A 25,876-nucleotide genomic window follows, 5' to 3' on the forward strand; every position below is an offset into this window, starting at 1 on the left:
TCATAAGGCGTCCGCGTTTGACGTACCATTGCCTGTTGTGCGCGTGGTTTTGGTTTGTGCCGCCGGTGGCATGGCTGGTGGTAGAGGTTTTCCACACCAGACGACCTGTGGGGAACGCAAGTGGCTATTGAATTTGTGTGCAAAACATTTCCCCTGGGCGCATGCCGGTATTGTTTATCGCGAGCGCTTCGCTCCCGTCCCATCGACGCCCATAAATCACTCGCGGGCAGAAAAATCCCGCGGAAAATCTTCACCGCAAGATCGCGCCCTGATGCGCGATCGTCATCTCTGTTCGGTGTGGTTGTTCGTTTTGACGTACCGTTCCTTCAAACACCGATGGTTTCAGTAGATAAATCAGATTCGACAACGGACGAGCAGCACATGGCCTCAAATCATTTGCATTCCAACCCGTTGCAGGACCCAACAAAACCTGCCCACCGTTTACCTACCTTGCGGAACGCCTTCCGGAAGTTGTCGGACAGAAACGCGTACAGAACCGGGTTGATGCAGGAGTTGGTGTAGGCCAGCACGTGCGACACGATCTGAAAGATGATGCTGGCGTGGGTAAGCTCGTACAGCTTCAGCGACTTCAGCAGCAGGATCACCTGTGGCGCAGACGGTTGGCCCAATTAGTTTCCCTCTGTTACCGCTTTTGTCGCGTGTCCGTTGCCACCTACCTGTATTGGGCACCAGCAGAAGGCAAACACCAGCACCACGACGACGACCATACGAGTGACGCGCTTTTTGCCTCTCCTGCAAAGAAACACCGAGCGAGCGGTGAAATGTGCATTTTCCGGTCAAGCAACAGGTGACATGTCAACCGGTCCATTTTCTATCCATCACTTCGTTGGGTGGGTTGCTACAGCCAGATTAGCGTACCAGGGTTTTGCTCGTATGTGCAGCAAGTTCGTTCCCAGCGCTGGGAATTGACCTGAATCGAGCGAAAACTGACGCCCGAAATGACGCCCACAATCGATAGCCAAGTTTGCCGTGTTGCCGAGTAGGCATATATACATATTTTTAAAGCCACATCTACAACAAGGCTACCGGTGCTGGTATTGGATAAATAATTGCCCCCTTCTTTTACCTTCATGGCGTTCCGGCTTTTCTACACCTTGGCGTCCAATCGAAGCAGCCATGGAAACGCATGAATACGGCAGTGCTTTTGTGGATGAAATTTATTACAGTTGCAAGTTGTCGCTTGCCGGCATCCTGCCCTTAGGGAGGATCGATATCGGTTTTAAGCAAAAACACATATCCTATGCCCGAGTGCAAATGCCATACAACATATGTGCCTCCCGCCTTGGCGCGTTTGTGTTCCGTTTTAGGCTCGTCCCCACAAAGGCACACACCACGGGGAGATAGATCAGGTGATCCCTTCCGGTTTCCGGGTGCAGGGTTACCGCTTAATGGTTCCATTTTCCTTCCGTTCCGGGCACACATACAGCCTCCTCGACCACAGGACGGAAGGTGGAGAGAGATAAATTAGTTTATGACGGGCATGCGGACAGAGGGAGTTGCTCGTTTGGGCACGTGTACGTGATATGGAAGGCGTGCTGGTTTTCTTCCAAAAAGGCATCCCCCACGGTGGGGCTGAAAAATGGAAACAAACAAAACGAGAAAGCTGGAAGCTGAATTCGCATTTTTCATGCGATGTTGAAGCTTCATTTCCGACCCGGCGATGCCTTACTGCCCGGCGATGGAGACGCCTGGTGCCTCGTACGGGATCCGTACGGTGTGGACGGATTTCGGAAAAGAGTTTCCGTGCCGTGTTTGGTGGCACGTGCCCGGTGAAGGTAGCACGTCAAACGATCCCGCTTTCGGAGCAGCGTTCGAGGCGTAAATGAAGCGTATTTCCTGCAGAGAAAACGCACCATCGCCGCAAAGAAAGAAGCATAAAACACGGCGTGTCATTGACGCCCCTTCGGTGTGATGGGTTTTGTTGAAAACATGCGAACGCCCATCAACCGGAGCGACGTTTGTTTTCACACGGCCACAAGATTCACCCACCGGTGCCCGTGCCTCGTTAGACGAAAATTGAATTAGATCGGCGCAATCTTTCGCGAGGACACGCGGGCACTCGCACCCGGCCTCGGTCATGCCAATTAGCTGCAATAATGGTCCCAGCTGTACCATCATCTCCGGCGCTTCCTTCTCTTTGATTCGGTGCCTTTTGTTGGTGAAAAGCGCTTTGTTAGTGCCCCGGGAGCGTGTGCTGCCGGCCTGCCTGGGGTTGCTCGTTTTTCGTTCTTTTTACCTCACGTCAAAAAGCACGCCGACGACAATCTGATGGCAATCAATGGAATGAAATCAGCAACGGCAGCGGCGTGGGGACGTTAAAAGCAAGACCATTGGAATCGCAAGAGGACGCCTTTTGGTGCTTCGAAAGGGAAGAGCACGGGCGTTGCTTAAAATACGCAAACGAGTGCCCGGATCGGGGAGCTTCAAGCTAACTCAATTATGTGTGAATTTCTTTGTACTACACAAAAATCACGTCAAATTCAATGGCGCTTTATCATCGAGCAACGTGAATGGCGCTTGCTGGCACCACTTATAATCCCGTTCATTAGCCATTAAGCGGTCGCACGTCGATTTTTGATCGTTTGATAACCGTTTTGCGAGTCAGAAGTGTCTCGTGCCTATCCAAATTTCATTAGCACGCCGATGCTAAGCTCAGCGATGAGTATCAAAGCAATTCCTTGTAGGCGAGAGGTTACCATGGAAACGATCTTGTTCAGGCACTTGGTATGGCATTTAAACTGTATTGTGTCGCGACGCTTTTGAACGGGTCGTTTCGAATAGACGTTACCAACAGTTACTCGTATTTTGAACCTTGTATAACTGACAAACTGTAGATGTGGAAACCGTTAAACATAGCTCGTACGCTTACGCGCTCTACTACGTAGTAGAGGCTCAGGCTTTTCGATAGAATCAGTTTTTTTGCAGAAAAATGACTCATTTTATTATTTTTGTTCTGAATGGAGGTAATGCAACCTGTAAACAAGGAAACATAGAACGAAAAATATACGTCGTAGTAGGCTCAGTGGGTTGGCCGAAGGACAATCTGTTATTCGATGCCAAAAATATATTCCAACTTGCGTTTAATTTCTCGGATGCATTGAAAAAGTTAATCGAAATAAATAATGGAATTGAATTTTAATGACCGAACGGCCTGACGACGATCCAAACGCTGTTATGATGCTCGTGTATGCAAGAGTGAGAAGGTATTTTTATATTATCGGCTTGTTGGTGATACGTTTGCAAACGAATGTATAATTTGGGTATTTTCGTTCAACATGGCATTTCAGCTGCTAATGTATGCTTCTCTGTTGATTACTGATTTTTTAACAATTGGATAAATATCGGTAGACCATCGTTACACATTTATTCAGCAACACATTTCCAATATCAATATTTTGCTGAAACTCATAATATATTTTGCCTAAAACATACTGTTTTGCATTGAAAGCTTTATCTATAAATGTCATAGCAAATTGAAAGATTTTTTAGTGTATTATTTTTTTTCAAAACTTAATAACACTGAGAAAAATAACTAGCTACTCACTAAGCATATACAAGAAAAAATGGAAAACTATGCGAACAGTGGAATAATGCCCGTTCAACTGCAGCTATAAATGAATTATGTGCCTGCATGGAGAGTATTATTTATTTGATTCAACTGAAAGCGTATGCCGTATTGATGGACTTATGCGCAAAAAACGCATAACAGATTTTTGTATCGTCTGCTATGGTGGCGTCCGTGATTGATCTGTTTACGAATGTATCGACAACCGCCGTTAAGGCAAGGGGAAATTGCACGATTATATTTAAGGAAAGGGTATAACAATGAAATTTGATATTGCTCAAATTCAAGCCGTTTACTTGTTGATTTTTTAGCTTTCGATGTGCGTGTTACTGAAGCCTTGATATCAACGAGAGTATAAACTCGTTTATTTATTAAAAATACGTCGGAACATTTCTGATCGCTTTTATGGTAAAGAAGAAAAAAAAACCAGTTAACTTTTAAAGACGGGGCAGAAATTTATCAGTTTATTACCGCTTTGTGCAAACACGACCGAACTTATTTGCTTGGTAATTAAAACGAATTTCAAACTGACATCAAACCTAAAAATTCTTCAACGAGAATACGGTTAGCTGTTTGCAGCTGGTGTGGTACTTAAAGGGCAGAAGTATATGTGTCCTTCCAGCATGTCTACTGCTCAGTAGTGGATAGTCTGCAAGGGGTTCAGATGTTTCACCTCCAACAACCAGTACGCTTCACATCAAACGCAATATTTCGTGTCTTGGGATGAAGCATCATCATCATCATTTATTGCCAGCACACACATCCGACAGAAGCTCCAATAAAGATTCATAAACATCCGCAACTGCGAAGTGGTAACCATTTTCGAGCAAAAACCGGCCACCAAGTGCTGGCCGGGCTTGTATCTTTTTTGATGGCACGTAAATCAAATTGCTGCACCTAAAGACACGCTTCCACGGAACATTGGAAGACAGCAAACAAGCAAAAAAGAAACCTCTCGTCTCGAAACCGTTCTCAAAAACGGCGCCGGCTCGTAAGCTGCACGCTAAAAGCACGCTGAAACGTTTCAAATTAAACGTTTAAATATTTAAGCCCGTGATGGAACGGCATTATCGGTTGCGTCACAAGTTTTTTTGCGCAACCGTGACGCAAAATGGGCCACCCAGTGTTGGGCGTTATCGAGCGGGTTGAAAATTGAATAACCGCCAAATTGCTCGAACAGCCGAATATGCGCCGAGTCCTTGAACCACGCGCGCCATGCAAAGGCCACGGGGCAGACGGATGCGGCCCAAACCGCGTGCCAAGCGGAAGGAAGGTAATTGCTGTAATGGGGTGACTGCTTCACTGACAGCCACATTAAATAAGGCACGTCCGAGGCCTTGGGACACTGGCCACTCGGGGCTTTCGGCGGTGTCATCACGGTGACGACCCACCATCATCCAGAAACCCTTGGCTAGCCGGTGGCAATCGCATGTTATCAGCGAGGACCTGACCCCTGGTGGGTGGGGTTTTGTTTTCTCCTGTGGCAAGTTTGAGGGACAGGAAGTGCATACGTACCTGGATTCGGCCGATGCGCGGCCTCCCGGGGCTCCCTTCCAGAGTCGAGCCAGCATGCCCATGTACAGGAACGATATCAGTGACAGTGGCACCACGTACGATGACAGGAAAAATGACACCTAGCGTTGGAGGGAAGAAAGAAGACAGCGAAAGATAGAACGATACATGTAACGGTGTAAAACCGCTGGCAAATGGCGAGGACGATGACGATGGCGCTCGAGAAGACCTGGCAGGAGACATGATTGAATTGGACGGATGGATTGGCACGGGTGTGTTCGATCGATCTCACGAGGATCTGGCGTGATGTGAGTGAGGAAAAACATGCCGGAATCGATCCGAGTGGGTAAAGTAAAGGACGAACCGACCACTTTGGCGTCTGGGAGGTTTCGAGCTTCGAATTTATTCTGTTGCAATTTGTTGTTCAAAGTTTTAAACGAAGGTAATGGAGTCTTTTTTTATCCACACGAGTTTGCAATTAATATAGCGATGCCTTGTTACGTCGTTGTAGAATAAAAAAAATCCATTAAATTGTTGATGGGTCAGAGAACGGAAAAGGGCAAAATAGCTAACGAACGTAAAATGAAGGGGGATTTCGGTACTAGCATAAAACAAATTAAATTAACTTTCCTCGATGGCTTTCGGAGTTAGAATGTAAAACTTTTTCCTTACGTCTTGCGTAAGAAACATATGCTTCAATGATTGAACTGTTGCATTCAAAGCAATCAACATTTGTGGCAGCATGAACAATAAACACTACGATTAGCTTCGCGAATCGATGCTACGAGCTATGGCGATATTTGTAAGTTATCCTGAACAAAAAAATGTCCCACGAGAACGGGAATTAATATCGAGTCGTGCCCTAAAATGGATCGTCAATTTGGGACTGATATCGATAGCCCCCCACGGGTGGGCGATGATCAGAAGTTTCCCAACCGAACCACGAACCACCGGTACCAGTTCCCTGCTGGTAAAGTGCCAAAGAAGATAAAAGAAGGCCTCCCCCAAAGCATCCTAATCCGTGACCACGTAAGAAGTGGCAGCATGGAAACGGGCCGCGTCATCCGAAACCCGTCGTCGATATGATGTCGTTTTCGCGAAAAATGGGCAGATAATTTGATCTCGTTTCTTGGCGAAACATCAAACACGACCTGCTCTCGAGCGTGTGCCGTTTTGGAGCTGTGCTAAGCTGCCCCCGTTTTCGGTGAATCGGAACGGCACGAGTCCGTGGGACGTGTGGGAATGGCTGATTAAAAGCTGAACCGCTCAAAGAAAACGCCTTTGGACGGTTGTTGGGTGCGAGATCCACGAGAACCTTGTTCGCTTGAGGCTTAAAAATTTAATCATAATTTTCGGAACTAATTAGCAGTAAGCGGATACTGCTGAGAGTGTGTGTCACCTGTGGCCCGGTCCCGGTTTCACCGCGTGATGGAGAAAAAGTTTTCCGTGAAACATGTTCGCCTTTGTGAGATCAAAACGAAAAAGGGGCTAAAGTGGATGATCCCCACTGGGTTGGAGGAATGTTTTTCGCTTCGTCTACATACCAAGAGGCTTCCTCCGGGTGCTCTAAGTCGCGAACCCGTTAGATCCGTGAAAGGTGTTCCGGGAAAGCGTGTGGAGTGCCATCGAGGAAAACACGTTTCGTTTCGACTTCGTTCAACCGTAGGTTCATCGGTCAAAATTATGTTGCTCAAATACAATAAAAGGCACCGTTTCGTTTGAAATACGCTACCTGAACTGTCGAGGAATACACTCGCAAAACGCCGTGAATTACCTTCGCGGAATTGAATTGCAATCGTGAGGCAATCGAAACCGCTTCACGTAATAAAGCTAGAACGCCGAGGATGGCCCACGTGGCGCCTAACCAGCACGGTTCACTGAGGGTGCGTTGAGTCATAACGACATTATGCTCCATTCTGCAGACATTCCGTGGAATGGGGAGCAGCCGGATTTTATGGTGATTAGTTTTCACTACCTGAAGCGAACACGTGGCCTGCCCCCGATCGGGTATCGATTCTCTGGCTCTCACGCCATCTCGCAGCCAGCGGAAACTGTGAACTTTACCACCTGTCTGCACGAACGCGGTTAAGTGAATTTCATTTTCGATTTTCAATTATTTCCTCAGCGTGAGCGTATTTTTTACATGCTCGAATTTTACGATTGTCTTGCTGGGGTCAGCCTTCTTAGAGGGGGTTCTGACTTACTCCGTGAAATTACCGCTCATTGGAGCGGCAAAAAAGAGCCATTATTAGGGGTTACTGGACCCGGTTATCGTTTTATGGAACTCTCCATAGCGGCGAGTAAGAATGTGACTAGTTTGGTCGTTCAAACGAAATCACCTAATCATGATGGCTAAGAAACCAAACGATCGATGCGCTTAAAGTCCTAAAAAGACCTTTATAATTTTGTGCACATTTTTTTTGTTGATAACAAAGATGTTCCATCGCAATATACCAGTTCGGTATGGTTTTGAGAAAAAAAATCCAAATAACTGTAATTAGTAGACCTTAGTCTATGTAAATTACTTTACAGCATTAGTAAGCATTAGTATACTTTGTGTATTTTTCTTCATTTTTTCATCAACTGAAAATTACGGGTATAATATTTCAAACGAAAAAAAAAACTGGCATTATTACATCGCTAATAACCATCAAGCTAAAGAGCTTTTAATTACGTGCATTAAAGAGTAAAATTTATTAAAAACGAAAAAGTGAGAGAGAAGGAGAGAGAAACAATGCAAAGTGTATCTTTTTTTGCAAAGCAAAGAAAAAACAACGAAATTCAACGAAATACAAATATGCTCCACATTTTATGGGTTTGCGTGGGAAAATTTTAAGGGATGTATTTGCAAAATGTAATTAATTCTAACGAAATTCATTAATAACCGCTCCTCGCAGCATCTTCCCCACACTGTCTGTGGGTTGTGCCTGTATGGTGTGCGTGTGTTTTGATGCTTGTGCTGTGAGTCAATTACTTTTCATTCCACCCACCACGCGAAACCCCGAAGGTATGGTCGATGGTATTGATCATGTTTTTGTTTGTTTTATATCCTTCCCCTTAATGGACCCGAATGGACACAATTAATGGACAATGCCGCGTGTGGGATGGATGAAATTTTAAAGATAATCATTTTACAATGTTGAGTTGCCACATCGAGGTGGAAGGAAAATCTAATAAATACTTCAAATTTGCCTGCTACCTCGTACTCATTTTTTGTGTCGGTGCGAGATATGATGCACTGTATTTGATATCGGGCTCGAATCTCGACTGAGCCTTGTCCATAGGGCTGACTATCCGGCTACGTAGAAATATCAAGTTAGAACTTTCTACTTAACAAGGCAGGCCTTGACCGTCGACCGTCGAGTCGTATAAAAATAAGAAAAGCGAGATATGAAGCGATGAAAGCTCTACAAAAACCAAAAAACTCTCAAAAAAACTGTTCGAGCTGCAGTTGTTTCGTGATTAAGATTAACCACATTCCAAAGGTTAGCAACAGTTACCGAGGGTAAAGAACTGGTCGTTACCAAAACTAGGTTCATTCCAGGGAAACGCAACATGCTATGGTACGAAAATACAACCACATGGGGCCACTGATTTTACATGTAACGTTACTGCTTCGGTATACACGAGGTAACCAGAAAAACGTGCTGAGAAAAAAACACGTTTCGCTCCTACGAAACACATCCCACGATAGAAAATTGACATGATAATACCGACTTAGAGACTCGCTAAAGAAGGGTGATGCTCTCTAATGCAGTAACTAGACTCGGCGTGTGTGTGTGTGTGTGTGTAAATGCATGCTTGTTGGAATTTGGGGTACAACAGCTTTCCACAACCACCGGTTCATTGACTAGGATTCTGCGGCGCAGTAGAACACGCTATTCGCTTGTAGCTTTGTTGAAACATCGTTTCCACGAAAGACTGAAAATTGCACTAATCCGGTAAAATGTGATGTTTGGTTCGTTGTGGGCTCGAGCTTGGCCCATTTGCCTGGGCCAGGCTCTCATTTGATCTGCGTTCTGCGGGACATTATTTCCTTTTCCATCAATTTTCTTCTTTTCCATCTCTCTTTATCGTTCCCACTCTTGTGCTCTCTCTCTCTCTCTCTCTTGTTCCTGTTATGCTTCATTAAATGTCTGGATCGCAGCAGGCGTAGAAGCTGTTGATATTAGCCGGAGCCATTCGCTTGAGCGGAAAATCAAAAAAAAAGTTATTCAAAAGCCGACAGACTCGTGCAGCTGTGTAACGGTGGCAAAATGACCAATCGAGAGAAACCACCATTGCAATGGGTTATCAATTACGGCGTCACCGCCGGTGGAATGTGGCTCTTTCAAGATAATCGATAACTTGAGTGGAAAACGAGTGGAACTCTTATTTTTTTTATTATTTCGCGTGGAAATTGCTTCGCTGAAGCACTTTTCTGTGATGGGCTCTCGAGCGTCAGTAGACTGAATGCAAGCAATGCGGATTCGTAGGAAAATGATCGGTGAGTTCATGCGAAAAATTTCGATTTTCTTCTCGGATAAGTTGATTAATCAACGAAAAGTTTAACCTTTTCGGAAGGCTATAGAACCTCAGCATGTAATAAGGTTAAAACACGTTGATTTTCCCGGACACTATAACCTTCGGGCATGGTAATTTTTTCACCAGTGTTTCCAGCTTAACGGAAGTAGTGGAGGTGAATCGAGATTTTCGGTTGTTTGGAAAATGTTAAAAATGAAATGAAAAAAAAATGTCCTAGTTCTTTTCGTGCTCATCAAAGGCATCCTATTTTAACCACTGCAGGTAAAAGTTGGCAGTAGAAATATTGCTCACAGCCAAGCATGTGGCTGTGGTTCGAGTACTTTGATAAAAAAAAAACCAACACTAGGCAGCTTTGGACTGCGCATATCAACCAAATCTAAAGTAAAATAAGCGTACCGTGAAGTATTGCGGAATTGTACATGTTTTTTTTTTCCTACAAGATTTCCAATTTCCAAAGATGAATGCTATCAATTAGCGCAGGATCCGTAAATCTTTTCACCAACTTTAAACACGAACCCGCGCAATGAAAATGTGCACGAGCGAGCAAGAAGCGTGCAAGTTATTAACGCTTTGATTAATCGAAGGTTGTGATTGAATAGATTTTTCTGCATCACTCTGCGTGAAACATTCCATTTCGTTTTGATGAGGCACTTTGTTCCGGGGGTTTTCGTTCGACCGGATGGACAGGACTCAAAGAAGATACGCCGTGTCCGGCGTACGTGAAGCGTTTGTTTGTTTAGCTGTAATTAATTAAACAAATCAGGATCAGGTTTGGCGGTATTATTTGCCAAACAAGCGAAACATAATTTAATCAAGAAGTTGTCTGCTGTCCATCAATTTCTCTGCGCTCTAGAGCGCTTTCTTTCGCTTTCTACAGCTCACGAAGGCAACCAATCGGGCGGATGTAGATGCAGCGGTTCAATAACTAAATTTAAATTTTAACGAGATGTTTACCGACCAGCTCAAACAGCAGTATGTTGCGCTGGTGCTAGGCGAAACAAAAGTTCATTCCATGACGACGAGATCGGGCAAACTTAGATTCCATGCGGTGGTGTATCGATTTCGTGACGCATTAAATGTGATACTCCGTCCGGTGCCGGGGTCAGCTACTTTGCATGGAGCTAATGCTGCGGAAAACCCGGCCCGTAAACATCGAGCGTGTTCCAGGCATGCCGGCTGGTTCTCTAACGAACCCGCTTTCCCGGGATTTTCCGCGAGTGTGAATGAGTGCGAACGCTACCGCCCGTGATTGGCTGGCAAATTGAGCTCAATCTCGCATGCCCGGCCGACCACTCGCATCCCCATTTCCGGGAGTGATAACTTGACACATCGGAATGCGTGGTGGAAATGAAAGTTCCTGCGAAAACTGGCTTCCGAAGCTTTTCCCGGCTAATCATTCGAGGGGCCGCGCGTCGATGGATGGAAAAGTTTGAAACTTTCGCCCCGGAAAAAGGGATGAGGCTTTCGACTTTGAGTTTTCGCCGGGAGAGTTCGCCATTTGCATTCGTTGGGAAACCACCCCACCCCACCGCCGCCGCAAAAGAAGTATACAAAGTAGAATTCCACATCACACGGTGACAGCGGGAAAGGCACGTTGCCAAAACGCGCCACCGGATTAGTGCTGCTGCAGGGTTGCCTGTAGCGTGGGTGGGTGTGGGTGGAAGGCGTTCTCCATCCTCAGATTGAATGGGAAAATGAGCAAAAAAAAAAAAAACAAAACACACCCAACGGCTAGAAAGTTTTGCTCACGCCAGCGAAGCAATTAATATCATATTGTTCTAGAGATGCCCGTCAAGCCCGTTGTCGCAAGCGGCTCCCTTCCCTATTAGACAGTTATTTCAACAAATCCGATCCTTGTGGCCAGCGTTGTCGCTTTCTCTCGTTGAGAGAGGAAACTTTTGTGGCCTTCTAGGCCCCCCCCTGCTGTGAATCCACCGTGACACCACCGTTGTTAAATGCTGTCGGTTCGCAGCAAAGCAACGGGAGTCATTCGGATGACTAATTGCGAAATTGGACGTTTTCCCAGATGATCGTCGGTGGAATGCGTTTGCAGATGAGCATGGCTTTTCGTCATGAGGAGGCGGGTGGTGGATCTTTTTAAAATGGTCCACACCCTCCTCCTCCACCACGAATGACATCCGGGAAACATCATTAGGGTGGGTGGAAATGTAACTACGTCAAGCCGGGCATTGTAAGCCCCGATGCCCGACGGTCATTTGACTCAGGCTCGGTTCAGTTGGCGGGCACACCGATAAATAGATTACATTCTACAAATACTCGACCACGGCAGGAAATGAACCTCCGTAATCACGAACCACGGACACTCTCGTGCATGCCGCAAGCTGAGTGGATTTGAGGTCAACCTTTTGCTATTGCTTTTTTTTTTTTTTGCTGCACATCCTCCATCCCGTGGAACCACCGTTGAGGTTGCGTGATGGCGGAGATCAAAGCCCGAAGGATGCAGGGGATGCTGCGGGTCTGCGTGTTTGCGTGTGAGTTTGCGGTCACTGTGCTGCTCGAATGGGAGCTCACTTTTTTAATTAACGTTTGCCATAAACGTTGATTTCTCGAGCGCAACTTCCCGAGCCCTAGCAACTCCGGCAAGGTTGGGCCTGGTGGTTTTGGGGTGGTTTTTAAGTTTTCTCGACCCTTTCAGCCGGACCGGGTGGGATTAATTAACTTACTTCATGCGCGAATTAGAGAGGGGGTCTCGTTGCAACGTGCGTTCATATTATGAGCGCCCACAGCTTTTGGGCATTCCATTGGGCAACGGTGCCGGAATCTCGGAAATAGTAAATTCTTTCGCAGAATGTTGCTTTTCATGGAAACGGAAGTCACCGCTGCACGGAAGCATTTTAGGGAATCCGAACTTTCGCAGGAATTCAACAAGTGCAGCGTGTTTTCGTCGAGAACAGCGTGGAGTTAATTCGATTGCTCGCTCCACCGGGTACGAGTCTGTGGTAAAGGAAGGCAATTTTTCGAGGTCAGCTAATTTATGTATTCCCGGCATACGCCCATGCCACCCAAGGAAAGCAACTCAAACCCCAGAATCACGGTAGGTATGTAACCAACCAGCTTAAAGCGAACCCAATCCCGATTCCGGCTACGATATCAGTGGGTCCGATCTTTCCGGCGTTGGTTGTGAAGTATGAATTTTTATTGCGGTGCCCAAGTCCCGGGTTAACCCTTCCCGGAACGACTCCCGCGCGCTTCCATCGTCGGCATCGCTGTGCAGTTTGGTAACGTAAGAGGTTTAAAGAGTCCTTGGGTTCGGATGGACGAGCCATGGACGGGCTCGAGAATAAGCAACGAGCTTCAAGCGGAGGCGAACTTAGCTGATCGGTGCTTGGACGTTCGGGGAACCGGATTTGGTGGCCTCGTGAGGGTTTGACTTCTTTCCCTTCGCAGGAATGTTTGACTTTAAGGCAAGGAGTTTTGTTGTTGCCAAGCATCCTGGTGGTAATAATTCTCCGTGGTTGCGAGATAGAAACGGGTCAGTTCGTTTGAGAGATGTCAAGTGAGTAGGATATAGCATAAGTTTTAACTGTCGAACCATTTCTGTCCAACCCGGGTGCTAGAAGTTTATTTCATACTAAATTTTTTATCTGGACAAGCAAGCTTTAACGGGCACACAATGTGTTCAGTTCATTCAAACGTAGCTTGTATACATTTTCCATTGCAAAGGTAAAGGAGTTTTGCTGGGTCACTCTTAAAAGGGCAGATTGTCCGACCGTAATTGGATTGCGGGAGAGATACAGTATAATTTAACCCGCTTTTCCAATGATATGTACAGCAAGGTAACACTCCCCCAATTGATAACGTCAAGCAGGAGAGGTTGTCAAGTGCGATAAGATCGAGCTACCTCCGAGTAAGCCTTCTTGGAGACGTTGAAAAGCTTCATGAGAAAAACCCTGAAATACTCATCTGAACAATCTGAAGGATTTCTCGCAATAATCGAAGATAACGGCTACGTTTGCGCTGGGGAAACATTGAGTTGTTTGATTGTATTATCGCATCCCATCGCATTCGAGCGTAGTTCTTGTGGTTTGAAACGTATGCCTTCCGGCAGCTGGTCTTGGGAAAGCATTGTGAGGCGAGAGGCGCCGGCCTTTCATTGAGCTTTGGGATTTGAAACACTATCCCTGGGCAGGAGCGGCATAAATTTCGCATTAAATCGAGGAATATAAAAAGAATTCACTTCACCCTTGCCATACTTCCACTGGGCTCTGGCGCAAGAGGAGTTTGCAAAACGCCTTGCCTTGCCTTGCAGCAGCATAAAAGACAGACACCAATCATGCAGCAGGTTTGCTGGCGAATAACGGCCGTAAAGCGTTGCCGTTGGAATTGTGTTGCAGTGGAATGTGCGCGTAAACATGTTATTTGATAGCATCAAAGTTTTTCACCAAAGAGCTGTTGTTTTCCGCTCAAGAGCTTTCTGCGTTGGAGCAGCAATATTCAGGACCGTTCAAGCGCTTGGTCCCCTTGTCAAGTGTGTTACATAGGTAATTTACATGGATGGAACAAGCCGCATCGGTTGGCAGATAGATTATCACAAAAGGCGAAATTAAATGTAGATTTGCTAAAAACAGATTATGCCCGGTTTTGGAGTACGGTTTTTCATACATCTTCCTTCAAATCCTACGTTTTTTGCTGTGGTGTAGTTGAGTTTAATTTGTCTATTTAATGTTGAATTTGTAAAATTAGAATTTTGAATATAAAAAAACTTGAAAATTCAAATGTAATTGTTATCGTTGATTCAATTTGTTTGAATTTTTCGATAATTCAAACATCATATTCTATTGTCAAGCCAAATGATGCTTAATCAAACCATGATCGTAAATAATGTATTCAAACATTTTGTGTTACCATTGACATTCAAAAATTAATATCCCGAAGAACAAAATATTTTGCGTTAGCTATAACTCCCGTTGCCTTTACACTTGGTATACAATTTTGTATGCGTTTGTGGAATGAATTATTTTGCCACTCTTTTCAACTAAATCGTCGATGAAATCCCACACCAGCTGCAACTAAAACGCAAATCAATTTCTTATGAACTCTCGAGTTTTCTTCTGATTTGTTTTTCATGGAATGCCGTACCATATAACTGCAGTACAAAGGCCTGGATGGCATGCAATTATCCAAAAGGATTCCTATTGTTGGGAAAACACAATTGCAACCCACATTGCAAACTCAACATACCAGTTCTCAACCTCAGTTGCAATCCATTGAATGTTTTAACTGTATCTTGATGATTGTTTTATTTTCAATCAACCACAAACACGCTCCATGTTTGTTTATTCGTCGTTCTAACCCGTCCACTTTTCTTTCGTAATTCTGAGGTTTTGGATGTGTGTACGTCATTGCGAACGTCGATTTTTTTTTCTGGAAACGTTGGCTGAATGCTTGTTTGCAAACATTTTGGAAATGGTTTAAACTCGGTGTATATAGCTAGCATTCTGCACTCATGCTGCGATATGCAAGAAAAACAGAAAGAAAGGCATTTTATTCAATCTTTCAACGTGTCGGATCGAATCATTTGCTCCCGTGGCTTCAGGCAAAAAGCAGTTTAGCGCACTCCTAGACGGAACGTACTAGAGCGTGCACGCGTTCGCGTTTTCTCACTTCTTCTAGGAACGCCATATGAACAGCTTGCCGACGGTTTATGGGCAGATATGATGGTAAATTGTTTCTCGCAGAACGTTGATGTAGTGGCGTTATGGTAACGCAATTTAACGGGTTCTATATACTAGGATAACATGCGTAAAACCATCAAATTATAGATAATACCTGCCCGTTGTTTCTTAGAACAATTTTCTTTTCATCGAAAGGTAAAATCACGAAAGCCTCAGAGTTTATAGCGTTGAGGATGGAAACGATCATTGGAGTTATGCGTTCTCTTTCAGCCTAGCCTAAGCTAATTGTATCACCCGCAATAAGCAGGTTCACATGGGAATTGAATTTTAAATAAATACGAAAAAAAACAACCTGTAATCAGCCCGTCGGCCGGGTGTTATAGACTGTAACACTTCAAAGAGAACAAAAGACCAACAAATTGAGGATGAGTTTAAACAACGTAAGAATTCTCCTTTACTAAGCCTTTCACCAAGTGCGCATTTGTATAGGAATCATTGTGGCATCGTTCGACAACGTTCGAAGAAGAACTATGATGTCACAGTTTTCTTTGTTCGGAGATTAAATTGTATTCGCCTAATAGCAAATGTGAAACTTTTCTATGCAACGGACATAGTTAAAGTTGACCTATATTTGATGCCATTAAACTGTTAACTTTGAATTTTCATTAATACCAATAACCTTCACAATTTCTAGCCATCTATTGGTAAAGTTTTGCATTGATTGGAAATCCAAAAAGCAAGGGTAATAAAGACAGTCTGCTTCGAGCGTAGCTGCTTGCTTTTGTCACAAATTTAATCGGTAACCATCGGGTCCTTTCTGACACGAAGTTTATGGACCGGCCAGTTAGAATGCCCCCGTTTCGGGCTCCTTTGGGACCAACCCAAAAATGGGGACAATTTCAATCGTTATGAAGCCTTCAATCGTTCACCAGCCTCGGTCACGAAACGATCGGAATCGAACGAGCATTACTTCAACCACTTTAGGTTCTTTCCGGCTAAACCGTTAAGGGATCAAACAGGATAACGGATATCCGTATTTGATTTCCGATTCGCTCCCCGATCAAAAGCTATCTTCTTTGTGCTCGTACTGTCGCTGATTTGAAACAGCGATAGCGGAAGGCTATTGAACGGTTTGTTAAATATGGATCAACACGCCAAAAAGTTGGTTCGAATAATACCGATACCCAGAGTTGGGTTCTTTATTGAACTTTCACCAAATCTTCAGCAGCTCGACTTTTAGTGGAAAAAAATCAACCGTGTCATCAAAGGTTTCAGACACGAGTTACCGAGAAGCCAACCAGAAAGCTGTGAATGCGATGGCTTAAAAATGCCAAGCACTGAACAAGGCATTGAACGTGTTCGAACAACTTGGATAAGCCCATTAGAAAGAAGACTCTTTTCTCATGAATTGCTGATACGTCAGCTGGCAATCGAGATAGAACACTTGAAGGCTTTTTAACCGCGCGCAAAAAAAAAAGTGAAGCTGCTGTGTTTCATTTTAAAAGCACAAAACGAAGCCAAAGAAAGCATCACAAAACTTCATCGTGGAGCTGCATAAATTGGCAGTAAATTGCGATCGCACAAAAGCAAGAGTTCGATAGGGCCCGACACTCCAGAACCTACCCTATTCGACTCGGTCTATACCGACCGATCAGACGATTCAAGTTTTCCCAATGCCCACCATCCTTCGATCGGTGAAACCGTGCTGTGGTGTAGGAAAATTGGTCGTGGCTGTCAAAACCTGGTGGTTAAAAATTGAAAAAGAACGTTCGCTCTTTAAAACGAAACCCAGAGAGGTCAACATCCGCACTCGAGCGCAATCTTTTTTCATCCGTGCATGTTACCCACTCAACATAGTAGGCCTGTAGCCGACTTGTCGAACACTACACACCGTGTTTGCCAATAACACGATACGCACAGCAGTACCGTGGTGTTGATTGTAGCGAGGTTGCGTTATGTTTATTGTTTTCATTCCGTTACCCGAGCGGTTGCGATGAAATCCCCGCCTTTTGTGGCCACTTTTGTGGGGCGCATGTATTGTGGAAAACCAGCAAAGAGGGCACGGATGCAATGAAGCTCTCTGACAGGATGCAGCCCTTGGTGTTGGAACGGGAGCACGCTCACCATTACGGGGTCTCTTTTTCACCACGTGCCACCTAGATGACAAGATGGACGCTTTATATTTGCATCGTAAGGACGATCGCGCGTGTATGTGTGTATGTGTTTGTGAGAGCTTGTTTACATGTACTGTTTGCTTAGCTACATGGTTGGATCGTTTCTCGCGGCCCATAGAAGTGCATTGCTGGAGACGCTCCGGGGTCCTGCCAAAGATAGAACCGTGGGAGTACTGTTTATTTTCTCATTTTCACCGAGCCGTTTTCATTTGACGCCCTACCGGGGGCCACAGCCACCGTGAGGGGCAGTATGGCAGTCGGGATCACGTTCGAACTCGTGGTTCTGCGTACCGAGTGGGCTTCCCGGAGCATTTGCATAGTTGTGCCGGGAATTTCGGCCTGTTTCGTATTTTATTTTCGCATTTTTCTTTTGCTTCTGTTGGTACGCGTGCCGTATTCTCCTTTCTCCGGGACGATGAAATTGCAGTGGGCCCTTGGAGGGTTGCCCTTGTGAGTGTGCCGGGTGTTTATGAATATCTTGCAGCTTGTTTTTGTCGGGCAGAAGCGGAAAATATTGAGCGTGTTGCACCGTCGGTAGTAGCATGGAGTAGCAAAGTGCAATCTTGTGAATAGTATTTGTTCATTAAATAACTTCGTGGGTACGCTGGATGAGGTTCACCTGTTAGCCGTAAAGCAACTCTGTATGAAACGTGCCATAAGAGCGCACAGCAGGGCAGATAATTGGTTATAGCATTTTCTGTCTGCGTTAGACTGGTAAACGTAACAAATAGAAGGAAGAATTTAAACAAATTCATTGGAATAAGCGTGTACCGGAAATTGATCCGACATTTTACGCAACACAAGCTACGCCATGTTGGTCTGAATTCATTTGATGTAGTGTAAGGAGAAAGTTTAGTTAAGCATTAACTGACTGAAGTATGTTTAAATTGGCACAATAATTCTCATACCTTCTTCCATTCTTACTTGAGGAATAATATCGGAACCTTTTGATCGTTTCAACGATGTATACGTCCTAAGATAACTCTGTTAAATTGAGCAATGTTTTATTGTATGGAAAAGATGCAACTCAAACATGATCAAATGGTATCACAAAAGTACACAAACTTCAAAATTGGAAACATTCTGCTGTACAAACTTTCATCTCAAGTTCGCATCAACATTGTTTCCAGACATCCATATAAAACGGCGGAATGAGAAGCATCAATCCATCCGTGGAGTGAGACATAATTGCTGAAGAAGATCCGTTTCTCTTCCCGGAGGGAGGATTATAGTAGCGACGGTATTACACTACACAACGCGTTGGTGGTAACGCATACATAAGCTTAGTTACGAACAAACAAAGGCCCATCGTGTTTGAATGGCGTAGACATTCCTACGCAAACAGAAAGCATTCAACACGATGGGGCGGGTTTTCTTAGAACAGGACGACCTGAATTACGTTGGGTAAAATTGTTTAAATAATATTAAACATGTTCTTTTTGTTTCATATAAATTGTTACACGAATTTGCGGCAATTATTATGCTATTGATGGACCATAAAACAAATGTTATTGAACTAAGATGCAATTGTTTTTTCAACAAGGAATGGGCAAGGAAATTTAGCTTAAGCATTTTCTCAACTTCATGTTGTATCTGATACTTGTTTTAATATGGCTTTTTATTAATTATCTTGTTGAAAAACAATCACCCCGTGGTAAAGAAGAAAGCAACAAACGTGTCCAGCAATCAAAAAATTCAAAATATGAGAGAGAGAATTGAAGAAAAAAAAAAGATAGTGTACCCGCCCTATTGTTCAGATTAAAATTGAGGACATAGAAAATACGAACCAAAACATCCAAAACAAATTCCGGAAATTCATCCCCAGAGCTTTTCATACCTCTCAAAATAATCCAGGGTTCGTGCATAGAAGGCCGAACCAGAAGATTAGGCAGATTGTTGGTAAAATTAAAAAAATCTACAACTTGAGTTTTGGACAGAAAAAGAAGAAATAAATTGGAAGCTTCTTTTATGTACGTTGAGTGGACCAACAGCAGATTCGGGTTCGATAGCCTTTAGAGCACGAAACACGAAAGGTATTATAGCAAATAAAGCTCCGAAATTTCCTAGAAATTGAGTGTTGCGTGAGAAAAAAAAATAGCGAGAAAATGGTGCAGATAAGATTTGCTTTAGCTGTAGGTCTTTGGTAAAATTACTAAAGATTGTTTCATACGAACAGACCATTCAGAATAGATACGGTGGGTCTTCACAAACAAGGATTTACATCACATGGTCGGGTGAATGTGCTATCGCACCGAGAATCCATAGCCGAATATGCAACCTGAAGCGTCCAACAAATCGTCGTTCGCAAGTGCTAATGAATTTGTGATTTCCGCGAAATCGCTTGGTGAATAAATGACGATGAATGCCACAGCTCGAACCGAGCGTTGAAGTAGATACTTACGTGAAACGCTACTAAACTGTAACCCTCGTTGTGTAGGAACAAGCAAGCAGTATAGTAGCCACCCTGGCGCGGGTAGAACAGGACTCCGTGTGAAATAGCCACCGGAATAGCTGTCGTCAGGATGACAAACCACGTCAAGCAGATGGCACTGCGCGTGAGAAACGAAACGAAACAATTCGCATGAGCTGCGTTGGCTAACAAGTGGTGTTTTGAAAATAAAAGTCATCTCCAGGGCGTTGGGATGGAAAATTAATTGTCCCTTTCGTGGCCGGGCATTCGGTATTCGGTGCATGCTCCATTCAAGCTGTCGCCGGGTATCTCACTTTATGGCTTACTTACATCGAGGCATTGCGTTCCGTGCGGATCGACATGCTGGTGATGGGATGCACCACGGCCAGGAATCGATCCAGTGACATCAGTGCCAGAGTGTACGCGCTGGCATGTGCCGTCACGACGATCATGTACTGCACCTGTAGAGTAGTGGGAACGAGAGCAAGCGAATGAGCCCGTATGGTGGTGTTTCCTAAAACGCGACAGAGACAACGTACAAACTTGCACCAATAATCCCCGAAGGGCCACTCCGGTAGCACGTAGTCGACGGCCGTGAACGGAACGCAAAACACGACGAACAGCAGATCCGCCGCCGCTAGGTTGATGATCAGCAGGTTGGTCGTCGATCGCATGCTCTGGTTAGCGGCAACCACTGGTGGTGGAGGGATGAGACGAACAAGGAGATATAAGAGCAAATACAATGCTGCACAAGTGTGACCCCATGGGGGGTAACCGGGGAGTAAATATTTGGAAGTGAAATATTTCTCGTACTGACGCCATTTGTGCCGTCTCCGTGGCCGTTTGCTGATGGAGCAGGATATTTCACTCTGACTAGGCGCGTGCATTTCGAAACATATAGCGAATGTACATGAATTCAAAATGAAACCACCAGCTTAACCAGCTGGCTCCGAAATAGGACGATGTGGTGGTTTTAATAAAATAGAAACTGTGTTTTTCGCCAAAGCGAATACACTTTACATTGCCATTTTAATATCTCACGCAAACGCTTGAAGTTGAATGCGTCAGATATATTGACCGTTCAAAAAAGAAATGAGCTATGTTGAATACTTGAATGATTTACATTGTGCTTTAAACAAGGTACAAAGTATGAGCGCAAAACATCGAATGTGTAAAAGCCACTGCCAGTGAAACAAATCAATAAGTGTCAGGTGCGAGAAATAGATATGGATTAAGATAGCTTATCGTTCTCGTGAACATGGACAAAAAAAAAACAGTAGAGCAAACCATGGTGCGAGTTGTTGAAACGACCCGACGGTGCCACTTCTCGCCGATCAATCATTTTTCTTCATTATCCGTTTCCCAACGGTGACTTTGGGAATGAATTGGAAGCGCGCTACCATCCGCTTCACAGATCAAGCACTGGCAGTGAGCGGGCTTTTCATCTGGCTGTACCTTTCATCGTGGCGAATTCCGATGAGCTGGAACACAGTTTTCAATTTGGGTGATCTCCATGGAGGCGCCCAGTCATTCGTAGATCCGTCTCATGGCGAGCCCGTGCAATAACACCGGGCACGTTAAATGCAGATTAGACTGCGGTCCACCCCCCCTGGGGAGGCATTTCATTTCATGATAGATAATTGAAGAGCCAGATGAGAGGAGGAGAAATGTTTAGATAAAACAGCGCACATAACGGACGAGTATGGCGAGTCTGCGGGCGATGCCTCGGTACGAGCCCCAAAAAATAAACAATTCAATCGAAGTAGCTAGTGTCTACAAGTTCGTCTGCGTTTATAAACATGATTTCGATAAGTAGGCAACGCTTGCCATCAATCGTTGTACGAAGCACACCCTAAGGCAATGCATTTGTGCGTCCCGGCCAGGGTGAAAAAATGCAAGAAAAATAAACAACAAGAAAAAGTTTCATACTATGTTAAATATCATTCGAAATATTTGCAGTGCAAGAGCACATGAAAGCTCGAAATTGTATTCCTCTCCGGTATCTAGATACAGTCGTGTTTATTTTTTCACATTGGTAATGGAGGCGCCTAGCCGGCTAGAGGAATTCCAAGCCGTATCGCCTAAGGGCTATCCCAGCTGGATTGCGTCGTTTTCTATCCGTTGCCTGCGCTTTGGTAGCAAACCGGTAGATTTTGCATGCTGCTTGAAGCACAGAAATGTCCTGCAAAGTCCTGTGGGTGTACAGTGAATCTGCACAAACGTGAAAAGATTCTGTTTCTATACCCAACTTCTTGGATGTGAAACGGATCGACATATATATGATATTACGTTTCCGAGAATAGTGCAGTGGTTCCTGTATGTGTGTGTATCAGAAAAATGTACTTCACGGTAACAGGGAGCCGTTTTTCTTTTATCTGTGTGTATAAAGGGAGATGCCTTCGCCGAGCGTTCGTCGGGTTAAATTTATCCCTCCACGAAGTTAAGGATATATCCGTGGAAATTTCAACTTGTGCTATGAAGGTGGGAGCGATTACGCTGTTCGCGCGATTTTATTATGTCCCGCTACCGTCCGCACACAGTTCTCTATGAGCCGTACTGGACTGACCTTCCTTTTTAAGTTTGCTCATCAACTAATCCTTTGCGGGAGCTTATTCCCTCCCGTGATGGCGCGATGCTGTTGCAGCAGGCAAGGTTTATTTTCACCCACGTTTCCACGATTCCGTCGCTTGGTCGCAGCTCGGTTGAGTGGGAAACTGCTTCATTCATCACTTTTCGCGGCACTAGATGACGAAGGGTCCCGTCGCTGATCATCATTCATACGCTCCCGTACGCTTCGAGGAAGACTGCAGCATCGCCGTACGATGTCAGGAGTAATGACGTGAGTACGGGTAGGCGTTTTAGCTGCGAGCTAAAGCAACTAGGTGTCGTCTCATTCGAACAAGATTAATTACCCCTATCATAACCCTGTATGTTCGCCTCGGAAGCTACGAGTGGTCCACTGGATGAGCCTCTAATGGAGTGGCAGAAATTGAGCGCGTATGCCGGTATGCAAAGAAAATAAATAGAAATAAGACCAACCCACGGGATATCGCTGGATGGCGGAAGATTGATTGGGTAGCATGACGCGCTGTTTGGTTTCGAGTTATCGGTTTGCTTCTGAAGTGTACGGCTGGTATGTTATTCGATGATGATGGCGTTGGCTTATCACATCATCAGGTGTTTAGTCACTTGAGCATACGTCAGTTTGTTACACGGAAAGATGCTTTAGAGGCGAGATATTCAAAGAAAATGTTTGATATAGAATATCGATTCGTTCAATTCTGAGATCAGATTGAATTGAAATTGAAAAGCAGCAACACACTTCTTTGAAGTGATAATCACAATCCAGTGTGTTGCATTGCGTGCAATTTGATGTAAAGCCTACATACATTTAACATATCGCTTCTAAAATTACTCTATTTTCCATCAATGTAAAGCACACTTGCACTTGCCTAGTACTTTCATCTCTTTTATGTTGCTCGTCTAAAGATAAGTTAATCGCTTAAAACGATCAAAATCAACAGGTGCATCGACCTCGTAGCAGACGTGACCAGTAAATGTACCTATCATGGTTCTATTACAACATACCATGAGAAAATTACTCCCAACATGTTGATAGGATCTCAACCAAAAACGTGCCCTTGCGGTATCAACATTGGGTTAAGTGCATTAGTTCATGCTGCTAGCAGCAGCACATCCATTTCACTTCCAGTAAAGATTCAGTGGCAATGAATAATTTATTCCCAATTTCGATAATGGACAGCCACGAATTAACTTCACACGAAAAACGAAACTCCAATGATTCTTCACGGATGGAATTGGTTACACTGGCGAAGAATATGGAGACTTTTTTCATGCAATCCATAGATAGGTGGTATAGGAAATATATGGCATGATTTACTCACAATAAAATGTATTGTGTAAAGGCAATAAAGCTAAATAAAATCAAGCAGCGATCTGATGCGTGATTTGAAAAGTAATAAATTCTTTCTTTTCAAATTTACTGTCCAGTTAGTCATTCGTGCGAGTATTACAAACTCATGATGACTTACAACGTGGCGTAAAGGATAGAATTTCAGTAAAATATTTCCACCTCACGCAAAAACACGATCCAATCGGAGCAAGTCGATGGATGATTGATATATACACACCCCTTGCTGTGAGCACCTTAAGCGGTTCCGCGTTGGCACGAATATCCGTAGCGTGAACGCCCACCACAACTAGTTCCCCCTTTGGCGTGGATGAGCAGATAAATCATGGGAAGTAAATAAAAAAAATATATATCTACAAGTCTACCAGCTCCACCCGGAACAGTTTGAGCGGCACTGCAAAAGAGCAATTCGACCGAGGCCATGAATCTATGCTTCACTTCAACAGACCGGCTAGGTGGCGCGTTCCAAGAGTACGTCCTCGGGTTGTGCATCGGTAACATCAGTGTGATTGATTTTTAGTGTATAGCAACGAGGTCCAGCCTCAAGGGCTACTCAGAAACGTGCTTGCGGCAGCGACATTGGTGCGCCCATGCGATCAATGCGAAGACGGATCGGTTGCCTACGCTTAGGCCTGAGAGCGGTGCTTTGGATCATAGCATTTTTGCAAGCCAAGTTGTTCAAGTCGACAAGAACCAGCGCCGTTGTATTGAATTTCATTATCTATTTTCCGATTCGTGCGAGCCCTGGCGTATGAGTTCGTGAGTTTAGAATTTCAATTCCACTTTTCCGCGAAATGTTTTCCATTAGTATGGAGGTTTTCAGGGGATGTTAAAATTAACATTTCTGCATAACCACGTCGTGGGTTTGTGACGAGCTTTTCACTTCCACGGCTGGCTTGACAAACATCAAAGTGGTGATTGATTTTTGATGCTGAGATTTTGATTGGGTTGCGTTTGTAGCTACGTAAAAATAACTTAATCCACCTTCTGAAGACAATGTCAGCTGCACAGGGTTCCATAAATTGGTTCAAATTCTTATGTCATAGATTGGGCTTCGAAGCGTCTCCAAAGCAGCAATCATTTCGTTTTCTTCTGGCACCGAATTCTTTTAGCATCGTTCTTCTGCGCGTAAAAGTCACAGTCAAATAACAGGCAATAAAATCATTCTAATGTTAGTTTTCAGATTTATGAATTTAATTTTTTACGGTCATTTAAAAAATGGTCTGTTTGCCTTTATAACAACTTAATCAAGAAGGTCGTTTACCGTTTGATGTTTTTTCGCAGACAAACTGGCATCGTCCATTTATTTATTCGCAGTCGGTTGAATATGAAAGTTATTTAAACACGTCAACAAACTATCAACAAAAAACTGTTGGTCGTATTGATTTACTTAATATGCGTTGCAAGGTAATCCCATAAATTTAATGGCATTTGTACGTAGTATTTACTGTATGTTACGTTTCCAGCAACACGAAATATAATAACGAATTTCCGAATAAGTAGCATTCTTTTTTAACATGCATATTTGAATATCCTTTATCGTGTAGAGGGATGGAATGCGGTGGAGGAATTATAGGAAATCATCCATTTATTTGGATTCATTTTTGGATTTCTCTTTTTTACCCGAAAAGAACATAAAAACAAATTGCGAGCGATATGAAATAAATGGGAATTTCGGGCGTGAATTGAAACTGTACCGAGAATTGAAATTGCAACCATTGCGTTATGAACGATGGGCACCCCTTGTGTGCTCCTCGGTTGGCATTATTTTGGGGAATTATTGAAGCGTGGGCTTATTTCTAGGGCTACCCATTCCCACTCAATACAGGGCTGAATATTATCCGGTGCGTAGCTTTGATACTCACCGAGCACAACCAGCCCGTTGCCGAGCAAACCAGCCAGTCCGATGAAACCGAAGAATACCGGCACCATCATGGACACGATCCGCTCGATGGTCGACGTGTTGACGTGGTAGAGCGCCTCGTTCTCAAACGTGTAGTTCAGCAACTCGGCCCAGGAGCTGTTGCCAGTCATCCCGTCGGCAGTCATCGGTACCGGCAGTTGCGCGGGCGTCTCGGACGGAGTACTTTTGGTGCCGTTCAT

The 25,876-nt window shown here is 44.4% G+C and overlaps 1 protein-coding gene across 1 annotated transcript; it reads right to left on the reverse strand.

Moving 5' to 3' along the window:
* On the reverse strand, positions 1–25,876 carry LOC128721547 (allatostatin-A receptor). Its single transcript, XM_053815309.1, has 8 exons — positions 25,639–25,876; positions 20,382–20,536; positions 20,173–20,303; positions 19,834–19,981; positions 5,102–5,220; positions 678–753; positions 450–605; positions 1–105 (listed from the first exon to the last, which is right to left on the reverse strand). The coding sequence occupies exons 1-8, from the start codon at positions 25,874–25,876 to the stop codon at positions 1–3; spliced, it is 1,128 nt and encodes a 375-aa protein (XP_053671284.1).

The sequence above is a fragment of the Anopheles nili genome, chromosome 2 (assembly GCF_943737925.1).
Source record: "Anopheles nili chromosome 2, idAnoNiliSN_F5_01, whole genome shotgun sequence".
NCBI classification, from domain to species: Eukaryota; Metazoa; Arthropoda; class Insecta; order Diptera; family Culicidae; genus Anopheles; species Anopheles nili.